Genomic DNA, 21,887 nt, shown 5'->3' with positions numbered 1-21,887 from the left:
AAAACTCCCTTAACTGTCTTACAGTACTTTGGTTTCTCATATAACACTGGTAATAATAATGTTATTATATTTTCTTGACTTTTCTATAATCTTTCTCCCACTGCAGGTGAGTATTTCAATGGCAAAACTTGAATTTCATTCATTGTTACAGATACCAGTGCCTCTAACAGTTTGGTGTATAGAATATATTCAATAAAGAAGCCAGTGGTGCTGGGCGCCTGTAGTCCCAGCTACTCGGGAGGCTGAGGCAGGAGGATCGCTTGAGCCCAGGAGTTCTGGGCTTGTAGTGTGCTATGCCGATCGGGTGTCCGCACTAAGTTCAGCATCAATATGGTGACTTCCCGGGAGCGGGAGCGGGGGGGGGGGGGGGGGGGGGGGGGGGGCCACCAGGTTGCCTAAGGAGGGGTGAACCAGCCCAGGTTGGAAACGGAGCAGGTCAAAACTCCCGTGCTGATCAGAAGAAGCCAGTGGTGAAGCGCACAGACTGTGTGGGTTCAAACCTGGGCTCTACCACGTACCGGCCACTGCACTCAGCAAGTAATGTAAGTGTCCCATACCAGTTTTCTCGTGTGTAAAAGGGGGATATTAATAGTACCTCCTTTGGAAGCTTATATTGAATACTCAGTAAGCTCACATTCGTAAGGCATTCAGGAGAGTGTCTAGTATATGGAAAGTGCTATTTAAAAGCTTGATCATTTATTAATGTATTGAAATACCTGGCTATAAAAATATGGTCCCTATGATAAAAAGAAACAATTCACAAGAAAATAATTAATCCTGTTGCTTAGTTATAGTACATCAAAATATATAAATAAAAATGACAGAATTACAAAACTGAATGTTAATTTATAACCAAAATGAAAGACCTGAATACACATCTATCACTAAATAGACATAAGTTTGAGGAAAAATACTCTGAAAGTGTATACTATATTGAAAAACAATGAACTTGAGTTAATGGGGGTATATATAATCTATATTTAAAATTTATAGAATGCATAATGTTTTCAAACAAACATGGCACATTTATAAAATTTTACCAATAGGTTTACCAGTTAGATGTTGAATTCAGCTGGACATTAGCACAACACCTCCTCAGAAATAACCCCCCAAATCACTTTGGCTCCAATCACTCAGAGGTTACTTTTAATCACATATGAAGCCTAGGAGAAAGCAATTCAGAGTTGAAACAGGCAAAGAAGCTTCTGTGGAGCCCATATCATTGTGATTTTTAAAATTATTATTTTTTTTGTCGTCATAATCAAAACATAGCTCTTCCAATTCTAGGTCTTGAGCTCACTTTCAAGGGGAAAATCAGTTAAGATATAGAATATAAGTAAGGTGAGCAAGCCAGATGAGGAACCCCCAGTGACTTCTACCTACTTCCTATGGCCAGCATAGCAGGTCCATGCATCTCTGAGCTTCAGGGAAGCTTTACATAGTGAGTATTTTCAATATTGTTTGACAACTTGAACAAAATGTTTTTTTTTCTTTAAGTGAGTAAGTAGGGGAGAATGGGCCTTGGGGAAGACGCTAAAAGTAACTGCCATACTAGGATATAAAGATAAAAATGAATCAACATCACAAAGTCCACTTAGCTGACAAAAATGCAGTTAAATTAAAAGTGTATAATTCATATAACGTTTCATTATGATAAACCAAATCACTCAGCAGACATTCAGAAATACATTTGTAGCATACTGTTATTCTAAAAGAGTAAATGATAATAAACATGTTAGATACCAAACTATGGAACATAACTTCAGGTTTACGGTATAGCTATAGACATAAATGTTTATACTAAAATGAAACAACTGAAAATTCCTGAGCTAACGGACCAGCCTAAGGATTAGACACTGTTAAAAGTAATACCACCCTCATAAGGTTCATATTCTCCATTCCCAGTTGAATTTATTCTGTGGCTACTCAGTGAAGAGGCGAGGCTGAGACATTGTTGCACTGATCACATTCCTAGCGTCTCCCTTCAGTGTGAGTTCTCACAAGTCAACAAAGACTGGAATCACAGAAAGATCTTCCAAAATTAATACACTGACAGGTTTTGCATCCAGGGAGAATTTCATGTTTTTCCTAATATAAAAGGTATTATTAAAGGCATTCCCTCAATCTTTATATTCATAGGTTTCTTTGCAGTGAGTTCTCTTTTCCTAAGAATGGGAAAAATGGAAGACTTTCCAGTACTGATGACATTTAATGGGTCTCTCTCTCCAGAATAAATCCTCACATCTCTCAAAAACTGAGAGAACATTAAGGCTTTGGCATTGCATTCAGAGTATCTCACCTGTTGCTCAGTAATGTGAAAGCTTGTGCTGGAGGGTTTTCACATTCCTCATACGAGTGCTTCACTGCAGTGATTTCTCACGTGTGCTCTAAGGGGTGAGTGTTCCTGAAGTTTTCTGCATTCTGATACTTGTAAGGTGTTACCCTTAATGTGAATTGTCACATGACTGTGTAGAGGTATCACTGAAGGCCTTCCTATAGCTACCACATTCCTCGGGTTTCTCCCCAGCACCTAATGTTTTGTGCCCATTAAGGTGATTTTGAGCTGAAAGCTTACCACAAAGATTGCACTCATGAGGTTTTTCTCCAGAGTGAATTAACATAAGAGTTTCTAAATAATACTTCACCTCAAACAGATTGAAAGGCTAAAGGCCTTTCTTCACTGATTTCATGGCAAGCTTCTCAGATGGTTCCCAATGACCTCTCTCTCCTGGTATACATTCCTGTGTAGTCTCCTTCCACAGTGTGCCAGGATTGGTCTGTATGTCCAACGCAATACGGAAGTAATACTATGTCCTTCCAAGGCTCAGCCATAAAAGAGCATGGCTTCAGCATTAGCTGTCCCTCAGATCAAGTGCTCTGGAGGGAACCTGCCGCTATATTATAAAGATACTTAGACCCTATGGAGATTCCTAGATGGTGAGGAAATGAAAGTTCCCTGCCAACATCCAGAACTAACTTTCCAGGCATGCGGGTGAGCCATTTTGGAAACAAGCTCCTCAGTAGTAAAAATGCAGATAATTGTAGCTCCTGCTGACAATCTTGACTGAGTCCTCATAACAGATCCTGAGCCAGAACCACAAAATTAAGCCATCTATGAACTTGTGACCCACAGAAATTGTGAGATAATACATGTCTGTTGTTAGAAGCCACTATGTTTTGCAGGGACATTTGTTACGCAGCAACAGGTAACTCATACACCTAGGATGAGTTACCAGAAGTCGTCTGAGGGATAAGAAATCAATGAATGCTTCCCCAGGTACTGTATTCAAATCCACCTATTATGTATTTTCTTATGTACAGAAAGGTAAGAGTTAGTGGTGAAAGATTTTCCACAATGATTACATTCATAGGGTTTTTCTCCAGTGTGAGTTCTCACATGTTTCTTAACAGCTGAGAGATTATTAAAAGCTTTCCCACAGTTACTGCATTCATAGGGTTTCTCGCCAGTATGAATTCTCCGGTGCACAGTAAGAGAAAAGCTACTGCTGAAGGATTTGCCACACTGAGTGCACATATAGGGTTTTTCTCCAGTATGAGTTCTCATATGCTGTGTAAGATAGGAGCTCTTCCTGAAGGTCTTCCCACAATCATGGCACTCGTAAGGTTTCTCCCCGGTGTGAATACTATTGTGCCCAGTAAGGGAGGACCTCGTGCTGAAGGCCTTTCCACACTGATTACACTCATGATGATTCTCTCTCGTATGAATTCTCTTGTGGCTTTTGAGGTTACAGCTGGTGCGGAAAACATGAAAACACTGGTTACACTCGTAAGGTTTTTCTCCAGTATGAATTCTTACATGCAGTCTGAGGGATGAGGGATCATTGAAGGCTTTCCCGCAGTCATTGCACTCATAGGGTTTCTCCCCATTGTGTATTCTCTTATGAATGGTGAGATACGATCTACTGCTGAAGGATTTTCCACACTGATTACAGTCGTAGGGTTTTTCTCCAGTATGAATTCTCTTGTGCTGAGTAAGGTTAGACTTTGTGCTGAAAACTTTAAAACACTGATTACATTCATTGAGTTTCACTCCACCATGATTTCTTTCCTGTTGATAAAGAGATGAATGATAACTATAATTTGTAATATTTTTAATATTCAGTTTTGTCATAAATTATCTCTCCTAGGAATTTATTACATTATCATTGATGTTTTCACTCTTTTTAGTGCTTGTACATGACTTCTGCCCAGTTTGTGAACTCTTAGAAGTTCCAAACAATACATACTCTGCCACAAGTCCTTATCATACTCACAGAGCATTTTTATTAATTTAAGACCACTTTATGATTCAACAGACAACATCTTAGTCACATTTAAGGAAATTATTTACATGTGGAAACTCTCAAGTGAAAAAAGTTTGGAGCTAACATAATTTTCTCCAAATTCACCATTTTTTCACCGCATCACTCCAGAGACACTATTTTCTCTTGTGTCAATACTTTCTTTTAATGACTCTCCTTTTTATTTTTTGTTTTTTCTAACTTAGAATTCTCCTACTGTGAAAAACCAAGAATCACATGTTAGTCTTACCGCTTTTACACCACTAGAATGTTTTTTTCTAAAAACATGCTTCTTAGGAGTTAACCATTTGGCTTTAAGTATACTCTCCAAATCTGGAACAGATTGAAAAGAAATTTAAATTGATGGAGAAAAGCAACAGTACAGTACAGACATGAGTGAAGCTAGCTAGACTCAGAGGGATTACGGTTTTTGAGGAGGTCTGCAATGAAAGGGATAGGAATATGCAAATTGTAGGTTTTAAAAAAGGATTCTAGAAGAATTAAGATTTATCAGAGATTTACAAAAGAAGGAATTATCAGAGATGCAAAGTATAAAGAAATAGGACAAAAAGCTCATATGAGACTTATATTTTAAAAAAGAGATGTCTTTTTTTTTTTTTTTTAACCTCTGTGTCCAAAGTAAAGTATGAGATGTTGAATGGAAAGTTAAAAGGAAAAAAAATTAAAACAAAATGTTCTTGGCCATCTCCATCAGAAAAAAAAGACATTTTATAAAGTTCTCTGACATTTCTTACTGCAATAATCCCACATCCCGAGTCACTGGCCACAGCTATTGCTCACAAGGACTCATATCCATCTGGTGCTCACCTGGACAAATGTCAGGGAGAACTCCTCTTCCCTCTGCTATCACCTTGTCTTCTTGCTCCAACTGAGAGATTAGGCTGAGTTTATCAACATGATACCCTAATCACGGAGAAAAGACATGTTGAAGGGGGACTGTGCAGGTGACAAGCGACTCCATGAAACTGAAGCCAACAATTCTAAAGATGACCAAGTGTGACTTTTGGAAGAGTGACTAATCATACCTAAATTCTTATGAATATTATAACTCTCAAGGAACAAAAATACAAGCATCCTCACTCATATTGAGGTGACAGGGCATAAATACTGTTGACCCTGGGATGAGGGGTTTAGTGGTGTTGACCACCTGCACAGTCAAAAATCTGTACTTAATTTGACTCCCCCAAAACTTTAGTTGTCCCTTGGTATCCATGGGAGATTGGGTCAAGGATCCCCTGTGACATGAAAATCCACAGTCCATCATATAAATGGCATGGAACAATGTACACAGTTGGCCCTCTACATGTACAAATTCCCAACCCATGGATGGAAAACTGTTTGATCTGTGGGTGGCTGAATCTTCAGATATGAAGCCTGGGATATGAAGGGCCATCTGTACATTTACTGAAAAAAAAATCCACATATAAATGGACCCATGCAGTTCAAACCTGTGTTATCCAAGGGTCAATTTAGCCCCAAAGCCCATGCCAAAGTTTAAGTGCACACTTCAGAAGCTCTGAAAGTTTTAACCATGGAGATATAAAGACAGTGTAAGAAACAGACACGTTCAGTGCATAGTGGAGGCATCGGCCTGAAAGCTCTGCGAGGGCAGAGAACGTGTCTGTCTCGTCCATCACTCTACTCCTAACCCTAGCACAGACCCAGGAACACAGAAGTGCTTCAGAAAGACTCGGGAGAAGTAATGACACTGAAAATGAGGAACATTAAACTCCAAAAGCCCATCCTGCACAAAAACTGAATAAACTGGCAAAAACTATCAGAATAAACTTATTAGAACTCTGGAAACTTATCAAAAGATTACTGCAACCAGGAAAATGCTTAATCAAGGGGAAAAAACCCAAACAAATCACACTTTAACTGATCCTTGACTCATCCTGTATTCCCTGCTTTGGCTGTGACCTTGAGGACAACATGCCACATTCCTAGTACTGGAAGGAGCAGAATGGACCATTACCTCAAGGAACTGTGATAGCTTTGACCTTTCTGAAGGTCTAGCTCAAAGGGCTTGATTTCATTGATCTAATCCCAGACTGTACAAGGGCTGAGCTGGCTACCCAACGGGTATGTCCTAAACATTTCGAGGCAAGTCTATCAACCACCACCACCTGAAGCAAGGGAAAACAGCAGAAGAAAACAAAAGACTAACCAAAAACTTGGAAGGAAAAGTGTGGAATAAGATATTTGGGGGAACTTTTGAAAAGCTCATTCATATTGTGGTGAAAAAGGGGTGCTGTAATAAATCATAAATTCCTAACTGGGCAGGTCATGGTGGTTAGTCACATGACATAATTTCTTTAGTGAAAGGTTTTTTAAGCAAGTCCCGCTCATTGGTCTTGGGCATAGATGTTAACATACTTTTGAAATGCCAGAAATAATACCCGTCGAAGGCACACCCATCCTCAAGAGAACACAATCTTAAATACCCTGTAATTTGTTCCACACCTTGCTTTTTCCCACCTTTCCATAATCTCCCTGGTGTTTCCTCCTTAAATTTCAAATACATAAAAGAAACCACAAAACTGGCATTCTCTGGAGCATTTGAGATTTTGATTCCTAGCAACTGTCTTTGGTTTTGCATAAATAAACTCTTATAAAATTTTTGTATAGGTTTTGGACTTTTTTTACATTGACAATTTTAATATAGCAGCTTCATGCATTCTCAAGTTTGGGCACATGCTCAGAAAAGACGTGAAAAGGCATGAAAACACCCGAAAAGACACTAAGTCTTCAACTCTGGCTGACCTTTAGGCTCTATGTAAGCAGGATGGGAAGGCTATGGCAGAGTGTAAACCCCCTTTTGTATATTCAGGGCCCATCTGCTGAGACTAGTTTTTTGTTTTCTTGCTTGTTTGTTTTTGTTCTGGGCACTCAAGATCTCTTAACATAGCAGAGCCTTCAGTGGCCCATGCACAACAAATTCAGACATTATAAAACTAGTTCACAAACATCACTAAACATATATACAACATCAACTACAACAACCAACAACAAACCCTGGGCACTGGAAAAATATTATTCCAGAACTGCCATATTATAGTATTCCAAGTGTCCAGTTTTCAGCAAATGAAATTATGAGGCAGGCAAAGATTCAAGTGTGTGGCCCATTACAGGAAAAAAATCAGAAACAGTCCCTGAGGAAACCTAAATATTAAACTTACTAGGTAAAGAATTTAAATTATTTTAAATATGGTTAAAGACCTAAAGGAAACCATGTACAAGGGGATGTCCACCTTAACCCCCCTTATTTTACACAGTACTGGAAGTCCTAGCCATAGCAATTAGATAAGAAGAAATAAAAGGCATCAAAACTGTAAAGGAAGAAGCAAAGCTGTCATCATTTGAAGATGACATAATACTGTACATAGAGAACTCTATAAAGATTCCAACAAAAAACTACTAGAACTGATAAGTGAATTCACTGAAGTAGCAGGATACAAAATAAATACCCAGAAATCAGTTGCATTTTTATACTCCAATAATGGACAATCAGAAAGGGAAACTAAGAAAACAGTCTCATTTACAACCACACCAAAAAACAATACTTAGGAATAAATTTAACCGAGGAGGCAAAAGACCTGTGCCAAGAAAATTGTAAGACACTAAAGAGAGAAATTGAAGAAGATATAAATAAATGGAAGCATACACCATTCTCATGGATAGAAAGAATAGTTAAAATGTCCATGCCACCTAAAGCAATCCATAGACTCATCACAATTCCTATCAAAACACCAATGGCATATTTCACAGAACTGTAACAAATAATCCAAGAATTTATATGGAACCACAAAAGACCCCAAATAGCCACAGCAATCTTGAGAAAGAAGAACAAAGTTAGAGGTACTATGATACCTGATATCAAACTATACTACAAGGCTATATAGTAGTCAAAACAGCATGGTACTGGCGTAAAAACAGATACATAGATAAGTGGAATAGAATAGAGAGCCCAGAAATAAGTCAACACCTATATGGTCAATTAATATTTGGCAAAGGAGACAAAAACATACAATGGAGTAAAGACAGTATATTCAATAAATGGTGTTGGTAAAATTGGACAAATACATGCCAAAAAATGAAATTAGACCACCTTCTTACACTATACACAATGATAAATTCAAAAATGGATTAAAGTTTTACATGTAAGCCATGAAACCATAAAAATTTTAGGAGAAAACATAAGCAGTAAAATCTCAGACATTTCTCATAGCAATATTTTTTTTCTGATATATCTCCTCGGGAGAAGGAAGCAAAAGAAAAATAAGTAAGTGGACTATGCCAAACCAAAAAATTTTTGCACAGCAAAGGAAACTATCAACAGATGAATAGACAACCCACCTAATGGGAGAACATCTTCGTCAATGATAATCTAGTAAGGGGTTAATATCCAAAATTCATAAACAACTCATTCAACCCAACACCAAAAAAGCCAAACAATCCAATTAAAAAATGGGCAAAGAACCTAAATAGGCACTTCTCCTCTTAGGACATACAACTGGCCAACAGACATATGAAAAGATGCTCAACATCATGAATCATCAGAGAGATGCAAATCAAAACCACAGGAGGCATCAGGTCCTACCTGTCAGAATGGCCACCATCAATAAATCAACAAGTGCTGGCGAGGGTGTGGGTAAAAGGGAACCTCGTGCACTTGGCGGGACTGCAAACTGATGCAGCTCCTATGGACAACAGTATGGAGACCCCTCAAAAAGCTAAATATAGGTATACCATAAATCCCAGAAATTCCACTTCTGGGTATTTATCCAAAGAAAACAAAAACATGAATTTGAAAAGATATATGCACCCCCATGTTTATTATAGCATTATCTACAATAGCCAAGATATGGAAACAACCTAGGTGCCCATCAATAGATGAATGAATAACGAAGATGAGGTACATATGCACAATGGACTATTATGCAGCAATAAAAAAGAGTGAAATCTTGCCATTTGTGACAACATGAATGGATCTAGGAGGTATTATGCTAAATTAAATAAATCAGGCAGAGGAAGAAAAATATTGTATGGTCACACTTACATGTGGAATCTAAAAACAAAGGAACAAACAAACAGAACAAAAACAGACTCACAGAAACAGACCAAAGGGATGGTTACCAGAATGGAGGGGGTGGGGGATGGGTAAAAAAGGGCAATATAATCAATAATATTGTGATAGGTTTGCATGGTGACAGATGATTACTAGAATTAGGGGGGTGATCACATTGCAAGCTATAGAAATATCGAATCATCACATCATACACCTGAAATTAATATAACCAACATAATACTGTATACCAACTACACTTAAATTTAACAAATTAAATTTAAAAAACAAAATAGAAAGACACCACAGAATGAGAGAAATTATTTCCAAATCATATACTGACTAAAGGTATATTCAAAATATATAATTAACTTTTATAACCCAAGAACAAAAAGATAAAGACAACCAAATTAAAAAATGGGCAAAGGGCTTAAACAGACATTTCTCCAAAGAAAATATACAAATAGTCAACAACTACACAGAAAAATGCTCAAGGTCATTAGTCAAGACGGAAATGCAAATCAAAACAATGAGATACCACTTATACCCACAAGAATGACTATACTCAAAAAAACAAATGTTGGGGAAGCTGCGGAGGAATCTGAACCCCCCCTTATACAATGGTGAAGATGCTGGGCAAAAGAGTTGGCTGTTTCTTAAAAAGCTAAACATGGTAATATATAGCCCAGGATCCCATTCCTAGATAAATACCCAAGAGAACTAAAAGTACAGGTTTAAGTCAAACTTGTATACAAAAATGCATAACAGCATTATTTATGTGGAAACAAATCAAATGTTTATCAACCACTGAATGGGTAAGCAAAAACTGGTATATTCATAAAATGAAATATTATTCAGTCATAAAGAGGAATAAGGAACTGAGATACATGCTGTAACACAGCTAAACCTCTATGTATTATACTGCCTGAAATAAGTCAGACACAAAAGATCACATATTTTATGATCCGATGATATGAACTGTTCTAAATAGGCAAATTCAGAGATGGAGAGCAAACGAGTGGCTGCCAGCAGCTGGGAGGGAGTGGGGAATGTAATGGGAATTGACGACTTAATGGTGATGACAATGCTCTGAAATTGACGGTTGCACAACACTCTCAACACACTAAAGACACTGAGTTGTATACTCTGAAACGGTTAAGATAGTGAATTTTATGTTATACGAACGTTACTTCAATTTGAAAAACAAAGAAAGAAGGAACGACTTGTTACCGAGTCATTAGATAAACGCAGGAATGATGTTAGGCTTACCGAGCGATGCCAGGTTCCTGCAGTTCTCCAGCATCACATCTTTGTACAGTGCTTTCTGAGAAGGGTCCAGCAGTGCCCACTCTTCCTGGGAAAACTCTACACATACATCCTCAAAGGTCACCATGTCCTAAAACCATCAAAACCATTAAGGCTTAGCCAAGGACCATCCCACTGAGGCCATATAGGAAAAGGGCCAAGGATGACAAGAGTGGGGACACGGAAACCAAAGCAGAAGGGGTACTTTGTACATCAGAGTTCTGGGCTCAACTCTCATTTGCTTCTGGGTTCAGCCCTCGACCCCAAAGGTTGAGCACAGGCCTGGGACATTGCAGATCAGGAAATAGTTGGCAAATGTATAAATGATTTCCTAACGGCCACCATCAATTGCTTGAGTTTAGGGAGCAGTCATGCCTTTCCTTAGCGTCCCTTTGAAAACTCTCAGCAGAACGCGAGGCAGACTGACCCCGCAGGAAACTCTGCAATGCAGTAAATACTGCCATCTACTGACCTTGTTCGGGCAGCCCCTCAGACCTGGTCTGGCTGTGAGGCTCCAGGGCACTGAAAGGTAACAAGTTCAGCTTTTGGCAAAAAAAGTAATGATTTGGAAAAAGGAAAATCTGACTCACCGGTAACCAGCCTGTCAGGAAGCCATTAACAAACCCTTCCTCCTCGGGGCAGCCTTTTTGAGGAGATGCTGGGCACAGGGGAGACTGAACTGGAGGAGAAGAAATGAGTCATAAGTGAGTCACAAGAACCCAGCACTCACAAATTCCCCTCCTCCCTGAGAGCAAACATCCCCTAACACACCCACCCTTTCATTAAGAAACCAGCGCAGGGCCCTGTCTCATCAGGGCCAGAAAACAGGGCTCAAGAGTCACAGTGCACTTGAGGAAGAGATTATTCCCATTTCGCAGATGAGGAAACTGAAAATCCAAGGGACATCATTATTATTTTGTCAAGTTGGTAAAAACAATTAGAGGTAAAATTCAAAAACTCTGGCACATTAACTATACAGGTGACATCTCCCCAGACACTCAAACCACTAAAGTCCCAAATACCCCAAACCAAATTAGGTACCAGTGACCTCTGGGCTCTACTCCCACCTCATTTGCTCAGCCCCCTCCCCCTCCCTGCTCTGCGGTACAGGGGCTCTTAACACCTGGACTCTGAGAGCCTCCAGGACCCCGCAACGTACCACACGCGGGGAACAGAACCACGGCCATGATCCTATGATTCAGACGGCAAACTCTCCTGAACCACAGGGCAGTGGGAGAACCAGGGCACTCCTCCACGGACTCCACGGTGCTCCCTGGAACAAATGAGAAAATGACAAAGATTCATAGCCCCTCCCCTCTCCAGGTTACCGAGGACAACTCTATCCTAGCCTGACCATCATGTCCTCCTTCAAAATGCAAGGTCTTTGTTATTGGGCCTTTATTTTGCCTAGCAGGTGACGGACCCAGAGCCGTGTGACGGCAAAACCAGTCTTCTGTCCACCATGGTATGATCAATATGTTATCACTGCGCCATCCCATTTTACATCCTCAGCTTCGCCACGTCTCAGGGCACATTCTTCCCATCCACGAGGTTGTCACAATCACGCCCCCAACTTCAATCCCTAGTCACTCGAGACTTTGGTCCCACCTCACTCCGATGATGTCAGACCTTACTGTGTTATCAGTTGGCCTCACTCCACCTTGGCCACACACTTCCACGGGCAAACCTCAGGCTTAGTCATCACCCAACGCTGTTTCACTGTCCAGAACACAGTTCAGAAGTCTCCCTCTCTGAACAAAACCTCCCGAACTTCTACTTTGTTCAGTCTTTTTTCTTTCATTACATGTGTTCTTCTACCACATAAAGAACAGTCCGCCTACTATCCTACTTTCTTGCTACTTACCAGTTGCCTTCTCTCCTCATTTCCTGCGTACCCAGCTTGGATTACAGTGCCCCTCATTTCCACAAATGTCCTTACCCCTCACCCCCCCATCCCCCCTCACAGCGCTCCAGCAGCACTCCAACCAGGTGACTGCCATCACCCACTGCTCTGTGGTGGCACTGGAGCAGACCAGCCTGCAGGACAGCTGAACTACTGTCACCCCTAGATAAACATGGTCACCAACATGGAAAGGGCCCTCAGTCCTGCAGGACAATCCTGTAAGTTGATGGAGCTTCCTGCACATCAAACCTTCTCTAATCTCTTTAAATCTCAGACATCCTCACCTTTTCCCCCTATGGTAATTAGCTTCCTATATGGACAATGATTCAAGCCTCCAGATATTCACACCTGCATTTAATTAGGGCTGAGCTGTGTGACTCATAAAATATTGTGGAGGTGACTTCTAAGGCTGGGTCTCTTGCACTGCTCGCTCTGGGGAAGCCATGTTGCAGGGGCACTCAAGCAGTCCTGTGGAGAAAGCTACTTGGAGAGGAGCTGAGCCGCTCTCCGACAGCCAGCACGAGACGCCAGCAGGTGAGTGAACCACGTCGGAAGTAAATCCGTGGGCACCAGTAAAGCCTTCAGATGACTGTAGTCCCAGCTGATATCTGGCTAAGAAATCACAAAAGCACAGGAGCCAGAACCCTGAAGCTAAGACGAATTTCTGAATTACAAAAACTGTAAGAGACAGGAAACGTTTATTGTTTAAAGTGACTAAGGTTAGCAGCAGCAGATAAGGAAGACACCCCACTTTCAGCAGACGACCCTGCACCCTACTTCTCAAAGTGATCATCACGAGAGGAATCTACCTTCTTATCTCGCCACCAAAATGACAATCTGAACGTGGTGTCCTCCGTGTCTTCTGCTACAAACCAGGAGCTATCTTCCCTTCTCTGTAAGGTCAGATTCTACAGCTCTGTTCTGTGTCCCACGCCCCCTGCCTTCGGAGCTGTATGCTACTGACGGTCTCCTGTTCGCCCTTCCCTTCAAGCTCTCCCACTCTACTGAACTCAGCCGCACATCACTCAAACCTAATGCAGTATTTTTAGTAGTGAAATAAGTCCGTCCTAATAGTCACTCTCTTTCCAGTTACGGCCCGTCTTGCCCACTCACACAGCCAGTATTTTCACTCCGTCTCATTTCCTCAGGTCCCACTCACTCCTCAACAAAGTGCAGTTTGTTTCCACCACAACCAGTTCCATGGGTGGAAACGCCAACAATCTGCTTCAGAGATTAGATGCAGACTGAACTACACGGATACCAGTTCTTACCAGTCAGATCAACACCGACACTTTTATTGGCAAAGCTGCAGGGCAGTGCACTCCCAGACCCTGCCGGGGTACAACTCCTCTGGGAGGACTTGGTCAATGTCAAGCAAAATGCACAAGACATTTACTTTTTCACTGTCAATCGACGGGTGAGTTCAGTGTGAGCCCTGACATTTGTTGAGCTTTCCGTTCATGTAATGTGAGTACCCGACTTAACCTTTGATTGCCTGGACAGCAGCCGTTTCGAAGAGGCATCTAGTTCAAACACAGCTACCTCTCATAAACATACCCGGCAGCCTCGGGACTAGGTAAAGAGTCCAGGCCGCCCCTGACACTGAGCCGCTTTACTTTCGAGATCTTGGTTGATTTCAGTACTGACCCTTTGGGCTGCCCATGTGTTTTCTTTCCTGGTTTTAATTTAAATTCCTGGTTTTATGTTTTAAATTCACCAATAAAGAGGGAACCCATGAAACCTTAGGCCCCTACCCTATACCCCAATAAAGGCAGAACCCTGGACCCATGCATTCTACCTGTGACCTCCCTGTGGGGCCCAAGCTGTGCTTTCCAGGTCTTGTAAGCAATGAACCTGTATCTTTTCAGTTTCCTGAGAGTTACTGGTGAAAGGCATCTTGCAATCACAATCAAACCCACAAGGGCTGGTCCAGTCACATCAGTTATTAATAGACTGAGATCAGTCCAAAACAGTGGGAGTATTCACTGTGGCCTCATTGGTAACATCAGGGGGTTAGAAACAACACACTCAGCCATCAGTCGGGAGTCAGTTCAATAAACTATGGGGTACCCACATCAGGAAGGAACCAGCAGCCAAAGCAAAGAAAAATACGATTTCTAGGTATTGACAGATTCTTACTTCCAATAAATTTAAGTTAAAAAAAAATCAAGGTACCAAGTAGCACATATAGAGCATTTTCTTTTTATGAGAAGGGAACACCTACCTCCTTTCCCTGTAGTTACAGAATAAAATGTAACTCCATAAAACTAGCTTCTTGAGGGCTCTGTGTGTGTCCTCCTGATACCTAAAAGATGAAAGCGATAGGGGGTGTGAGTGTGTGCAGGGAGGGAAACATTAAACGCTAAAGTGAGTGTGGCCAGGTGAAAGAGTTGTAGGGAGTCGCTGCCTCCTGGGCTTGTGTGATCCCAGATTAACGCCCCCGCTTCAAATACACCCGCATTTGGCTCAGAACCTGTGCACATGCTACCTTATCCAGCAAAGAGTTTTGCAGATGTGATTAAAGTAAAGATACTGAGGAGGGGAGATGATCCTGGATTATCCAGGTGGGCCCAATGTCATCACAAAGGCCCTTATAAAAGGGAGGCGGGAGGGTCAAGGTCAGCAAAGGAGATGTGATGATGAAAGCAGAGGCCGGAGGGTGAGAGGGAGGTTGGGAGATGCTCCGCTGCTAGCCCTGAATATGAAGAGAGGCACTGAGATAAGGAATGAATGCAAGAGGCCTCTACAAGAAGGACTAGGCAAGGGAATGGATTCTCCCCTAGACTCCAGGAGGAATGCAGCCCTGCCAACCCATTTAGGACTTCTGAACTCCAGAACCGCCGGAAAATAAACCTGTACTGCTTTAAGCCACAAAGTTTATGATAATTTGTTACAGCAGCTATAAGAAACTAATGCAGCTTCTCACATCAAACCCTCCCTGAGCCTCGGGGTGAGTCCAGCAGACCCACACAGCTGTGGCAGAACTTCCCTGCCTGCTGCAGGTGGAGGATGGCTCCTTTCTCCCCACCAGGGACCCCGTCTGCAGTTAGGAACAGTCACGGTCACTGAGCTGAGGTGAGAGAGAAGAGCCGGGATGCAGCCAGCTCACACAGCCCCACGAGGAAAGGAGGCTGACAAGGTGCCTAGGACTTTCAGACTCCAAGTACCCCTTTCAAGGTGTTTTGGCAGCTAAAGTCTCACATGAGGACAGAAAGGGGCTCTGTCTGGTTTACAGATTCGGAGACTCTTGTCCCCTCTTGGATATGTTGGTGCTGGGAGGGTCACAGGGAAAGGGCCACTCGATACCACTGGTGCCCCACAGAACCGTCAGCGATGACAGAAATGTTCTGTAATTCTGTGTTCAATGCAGCAGCCACTAGCCACAGGAGGCTGCTGGGCACTTGAAATGTGGCCACTGGGACTGAGAAAATGAGTTTTAATTGTATTTTTCATTGGTTTAATTGAAATGGCTGCATGTGGCTAGCGGCCACCGTGGTGGACAGAGAAGCTGTAGACCTTCGCAGGCATGACTTTCTTTAGGATGTGGAGGAGGGGCCTGTGAGTGGCACAGTGGGTGAGGGCGATGCCTGCAGGTTCGCATGGACAGGCGCTAGGAGCGCAGTGGGTGTTCTGTACCATCTGACAAATGCATGCATTCATTACATTCTCTTAGTTCTAAACTCTAAGGTCTCTTTTTCCTACTTCTTTCCTCCTCCACAGCCATTATCCAGGGCTAGGGAACAACCATCTTAATCTTAAACTTCTTCCTAACATCTCCTGTCTTTCCTCTTAAATCCTCATTCTCAACCCTGAAGTCCATTTTAACCCACGTGCAAAAGCCAAAATCACGCAGCCTCTTCAGTGCCTGCTCACTGGCCCTGGAACAGAGTCCAGGGCAATGCCGGATCTGGTCCTGCCTGCCCAACTGATCAGCTTGGCTCATGTTCCCTCTCCACCTTGTTGTCTTGACTTCAGCCACCCGTCTTCCCAGCTCAGGGAGCGCACCAGGCTCTCCTGCTTTCGGCATGGCTCTCAGGCGGCTCTCTCCGCCTCCGTGTTCTCTCGAAGGTACTCCCACGCCTTCATGCCAGTGTAGTCCTAGGACTAGCTAAACCCAGTCCCAACCTCAGCTCTCAAGCTAAATATTAGTCCTTCTCAAGATGGCTGGCTTCCCTGTTCCCTGAGGTTGAGTCCTCAGCGCCAAGCTCCCACATGAATTATGTGATTAATTATTTAGAATGTAAACTCCATGGAGGGAAGACAAGGTCTGTTTCGTTCTCCCCATGCATTTGACCCAGGGCCTGGCCCATGGAGATGATGAACCGTCCCGGTTTGCCTTTGACTGCGCTGGTTGAACACTGAATGCCCTGCATCCTGGCAAATCCCGCAGCACTGAGTACATGAGGATGGATGGCTGGTCATACTATCCACTGCACAACAAGCAAATATTCGCCCCAAGAATGCGACAGGAAAGCTAATGAAAAGGACATGCGTGGGAGTGCACTCATGCACAGTATTAGTAAAACCCAACCTTTGAATATAAGATTACTTAACATGCGTCTCTGCAATATGAATCACCAGATGTTATTTCAGAGAAGTTTTGAGAAACAAGGTTAATTTCCACTAGAAGGCAAGTTGGGGAGGCCAGTCTTTGGAAACTAGTGTCCTACCCTTCAATCTGTAAGTAGTTGCTTAATCCTCCAAATGATTTCAAATCTCATTAAGAAAAAAAAAATTGCACTTGCTCAAAATACATCTGGTTGCTGGTCAATGTAAATGTCTGTTGCGGGGGTGGGGCTGGATGGAGGGGAGAGATTGATAGAAGAGAGGAAGAACTCACGGGCCTGGGCAACAGTGGGGTATTCGCCCGGTGGAGGGAGGGAGGCGGGGCCAGGTGGAGGAGGGTGAAGGGGGATAAATGGTGATGGATCAGACTTGACTCAGGGTGGTGAGCACACGGTACAGTGTACAGATGACGTGTTGTAGACTGCGCACCTGAAACCTGTATAATTTCATTAACCAGTGTCACCCCAATACATTCAATAAGAAAGAAAAAATACAAATTTCTGTTACTGATATAAAAATGTTCAAATCATTTTTCCCCAACATCCCCATATTTTGAATATTTGTGGAATATAGAGCTTTAGAAGTCAAATTCAACAGGCCTGAGGAATGCCGCTAAGTAGTCCTACTAGTCTTTAGTTGGATGACCTGTCATACTTCATATACATGTAAAACTATATTTATACTTATATAGTATATCCTAACATTTTAAATATTATGCAATGTGAGTAAATACATATTTCTACAGCTATACATTTTATTTACACGTTTTTTAGTGTGTACTTGTATATAAGTACACAGATACATACTTTTTGCATATAACTGTATTTACTGAATTATTTACACACACATAGCCACACACATCTTCCTAAGGTCTCCCTGTGTATAATCCATCAAACATAAATCGTTTTTCTTAAGATTCTCTCACTGTCAGTGGCTCCCTGGGTCTATAACCCGAGCTCGGGAGAGCCCAGCCGCAGTGGTCCGCACAGCGGACGCAGCTGGAACCCGCCCTCACAGGTCTCACCCAGCCCTCACCTGCTCACAGAGCAATCTTCAGCCAGGGAGGACAGGTGGGCTTGAGGCTGGTGTCAACTCAGACCTGAGCTCCGGCGGTGCTTTTCTTGTCTGGGGCGCAGAGAAAAAGCAAAGAGTGCTCTTGAGGCCTTTCATAGGGCATCATTCGGGTATTGAATGGAAAAGCCATCCCATTCATTTTTCTTTTCCGTATTTACTGATGAACGTGTAATTGTTGGCTGTGACTGGATTTTTCGGATCCCATCCAGCCATCTGCTCCCCAAGTGGCAGAAAGAGGGTTCATGCTGTGTTTAGTTGGCTTGCTCAACTCATTTGGCTGGATAGTTAGTTGTTGGTGACTCCAGACACTTTAAATACGGCTTGTCACTTGGGGGGCCCTGTGAGTGACTCAGCTGACTTGTAAAGAATTCCCACGGTTCATTCAGGGCCTCAGAGTTTTTAAGGCCCTCGGGCAGGGTTTCCCAGCCTCAGCCCTACTGACATTTGGGGCTGGATAATTGTTTGTTGTGAAGGCTGTGCACAGGGGGTCGCTGAGCAGCAGCCCTGGCCTCCACCCTCTAGATGCCAATAGCGAACCCCCACCCCGCCATTTGTAATAACCCAAACAATGCCACCAGACATGGCTAAAAGTCCCCTGGGGGGCCATAATCACACCCGGTGAGGGTGATGATGGTCGGGGAAGCTCTCAAGGAGCGACAGCGCCGTCCAGAGCTGGGAGGTAACAGCAGCTTCCGGCCGACCCGAAGGACCAGCCCAGAGCAGGAAACTGGGTGCCGGGAGGGGCGGGGAGTCCCCTGCAATGATGGAGGTGCCCTCAGCCCGCGCCCCTCCCTGCACTGCCCCGACTGCCCGCAGCTCACCTAGTCCGCCCCTCGCCCTGCGGCCAGACGCACCGCGTGAACGCCGTCCCACCCCGAGCAGACCGAACACGTACCGCGCAGCCAGCCACCCACGACTGCGTCCACCGCGCCTCCCGGGGCTTCTGCTTCCGGTCTCGGGCTGGCGGCTCCACACGGAAGTTTCCGGTCACGGGCTGGCCGCCGCGGAGAGCGAGGACGCCGGGGTCTGGGGGCCGAGGCGGGGATCAGAGGGAGCTGGGGCGCGAGGGGACCCATGGGCGGATGGCGAGCGGACACGAGTTTCTGGCGTGAGGCGCTAGGCTCTGGCGACCCCAGACCCAGACGGCACACCGTGGGCTGAGGCCAGTTCTCGGAGTGCGTGCTGGGCAGGGGCCAGGCTGTGGGTGGCACCAGGCTCAGGGGGCGTGGCCGTGGGTGGAGACCCTTTCTGCCTGCGGTACTGTAGAGGGGGCCAGGATGTAGGCGGTACCCGGCACATGGGACCTGGATCTGGGTGCGGAACCAGGTTTGTAGTTAAGACTGGGGGTGGGTACCAGAGCGGGGGGCCAGGCTGGAGTAGAAGGGCGGGGCGGTGGAACGGACCAATTCTAGAGATGGGGCTGGGATGAGGCTGGGATGAAGCGGGGTGGGGCTGGAATAGACTGGCCGGGCTGGACAGTGGGAAGAAATCAGCTCCAGGGGCGAGGCTGATGGTGGGGCTTTACCAGGGTCCCTAGACTGTACAGGTAACAGAAGGGTAGCAACAAATTTTCCCACCACATTCATACAGCCTCACAAAGCCTAACAAACGACAAGCTCATGTTTATGATTTTAAATTTTGGGGCATATTTTTATTCTTAATTTCTTTGCAAAAGTGGATCATATAGCCACATTTCTCTACAACTTGCTGTTCCAAACTAATAGAGAGGGATCTAACTCTGTAGCTGTTTAATTTTTTAAAAAGTATGTTTTTTTGGTGGGGAGGGACTACGTCATAGATAGACATTTAGAAACACTTCAAAAATGGGCACAGAGTCGGTAGAATATTCTCACTCACACCACTGTCCCCCAGTCCTTTCACCCAGTATTGGGGGAAAGCCCCCAAAGTCTGAATTCAGGATGGATTCTGAAGAACTGACACATACCCTTATTCAAATTCATAAGAGCTTTATTATTCAAATTCATAGCAGCTTTAATAGGAGAAACTTACATGGACAAAGCAACTGTTTGTTTCCAGTGGTGGCTGCTGGGAATAAATCCAGCCCCCTCCCAAGGTCTCCTTTTTATAGAGGTTAATAGTAAAACCATATGGTGGGGAGTCACTGTAGACCACCGGAAAGAACAATGAATGCATTTCTATGTTAAATAACATCAAGAAGTTATCCAAGCTCTATACGTTCATGACCCCCTTCCTGGGGCCTGGCATTTATCTCTGGGTGGCATTCTGGCTCTGTGGGTAGTCTGCTAAACCTGAGGGTACAGGGAATTAAACAGTCACAGAAGGTTAGACACAGAGAGTCCAACCTTTTCCAGACGCCCTTTCTGCTGGAGCCATACTACATCTCTGAGTAAGTTCCCCTCCACCCAGGTGTAAACATCCTTTTCTCCTCTGTCCTTCCAGGTGTATCTATTAAAGCCTAAGGAGGGTGTCCCCAAGGAAAAAAATTGAAGCTGGTAAATTGTCTCGTGCATCTGAATCCACCAAAAACAGATTTATATTTCTAGTGTGGAGGGGTGAACCAGTGATGAATTGATAGGAAGAAAACTAAGAAACAAGGGAAGTTTACCGTTTCAAAGGTCAAAAGAAAAAACCAGGAAGAAAATGTGTTCATATTATCCTACATATAGGTACTTCTCTGGAGAAGATTCATGTCACAAAATGGTAAATGTTTATATAGTAACAGATACTGAATTTTGATTTACCCAAATTCTTTAAATAATTATACTGGGCAAGGTAAATTATGTTTTAAATTGTGTTAGAGAAGTACATGCTAATATTTTTTCAGAGAAGGAAGGCATAAGAAAAAGTTAAAAGCTGAAGAATGAAAAAGATGTATACATAGCTAATGCAGAAAAGAGGGTTACAACCAGAAAGATGAAGTTGTGTCTGGAAGTCTGGATGAACAGTGGGGAAGCTATAAGGCTTTCATCATAAGGCTTGAGGTATTACTTGAGATAGATGTGAAGGGAGAGAGACAGAGAGAGACCTGAAGTTGTGTTTCAAGGGCATCATCAGCTTTAAGAGGAATTTCTAAAAATGATTCACTTTGCAACAATGGACTATATCTTGAAAATGGCACAATTCAAGAATAAAAATAAAAAAGCTATGATCATTTTGGTGAAAAAAATGAATGGGCATTACTTTCCAACGTACATGATGATAACCATTTTATATACGTTATTTCTAAGTTTTTTCACAGCAATTCATAAAGAAGAGGCTATTACCTACCGCATTTTATGGATGTGGAAATTGCTGGTGGCCTATTGCTAAAATGTTCATATTACATAGAACTTCTAAGAAGATACTTCAATTTTTTATACTTTTATTTATTTTTTATTGTTGTTCAAGTACAGTTGTCTCCATTTTCACCCCACCATGTCCCCCTGCGCCACCCATTCCCGCCTCCCACCCTCAAACCTACCCCCCTTGGCTTTGCCCCTGTGTCCTTTATACATGTTCCTTGATGGCCTTTCCCCTATTTTCCCCCATTATCCCTCTCCCCCCGCTCTGGTTACTGTCGAAGAAGATATTTTTAAATTGTTTATTGAATTTTCTTTTTATTAACAACATAATGTGCACCATTTTAACACATAAGCAAAGAGTATGTAAAAAATGAATAAAGCTATGGTTT

The 21,887-nt window shown here is 43.1% G+C and overlaps 1 protein-coding gene across 4 annotated transcripts; it reads right to left on the bottom strand.

The window, feature by feature from the left end:
* Positions 1–679: 679 nt before the first annotated feature.
* ZNF558 (zinc finger protein 558) lies at positions 680–19,395 on the bottom strand. Of its 4 annotated transcripts, none has more exons than XM_045202657.3 (11): positions 19,131–19,395; positions 18,197–18,286; positions 17,436–17,597; positions 14,820–14,900; positions 12,944–13,207; positions 11,852–11,965; positions 11,283–11,371; positions 10,657–10,783; positions 5,130–5,225; positions 4,552–4,634; positions 680–4,069 (listed from the first exon to the last, which is right to left on the bottom strand). In XM_045202657.3, exons 6-11 carry the CDS (start codon positions 11,877–11,879, stop codon positions 3,287–3,289), a joined length of 1,206 nt encoding a protein of 401 aa, XP_045058592.2. In that variant the 5' UTR covers positions 11,880–11,965; positions 12,944–13,207; positions 14,820–14,900; positions 17,436–17,597; positions 18,197–18,286; positions 19,131–19,395; the 3' UTR covers positions 680–3,286. The 4 variants fall into 4 exon arrangements, with proteins under 4 accessions (XP_045058592.2, XP_045058594.2, XP_045058593.2 ...); XM_045202659.3 differs by lacking the exon at positions 12,944–13,207 and adding an exon at positions 11,468–11,579; XM_045202658.2 differs by lacking the exon at positions 12,944–13,207 and having other exon boundaries at positions 19,057–19,395.
* Positions 19,396–21,887: the final 2,492 nt, after the last annotated feature.

Source organism: Desmodus rotundus, chromosome 9 (genome assembly GCF_022682495.2).
Source record: "Desmodus rotundus isolate HL8 chromosome 9, HLdesRot8A.1, whole genome shotgun sequence".
Taxonomy (NCBI): domain Eukaryota; kingdom Metazoa; phylum Chordata; class Mammalia; order Chiroptera; family Phyllostomidae; genus Desmodus; species Desmodus rotundus.
This window is presented reverse-complemented; position numbering and strand designations above follow the sequence as displayed.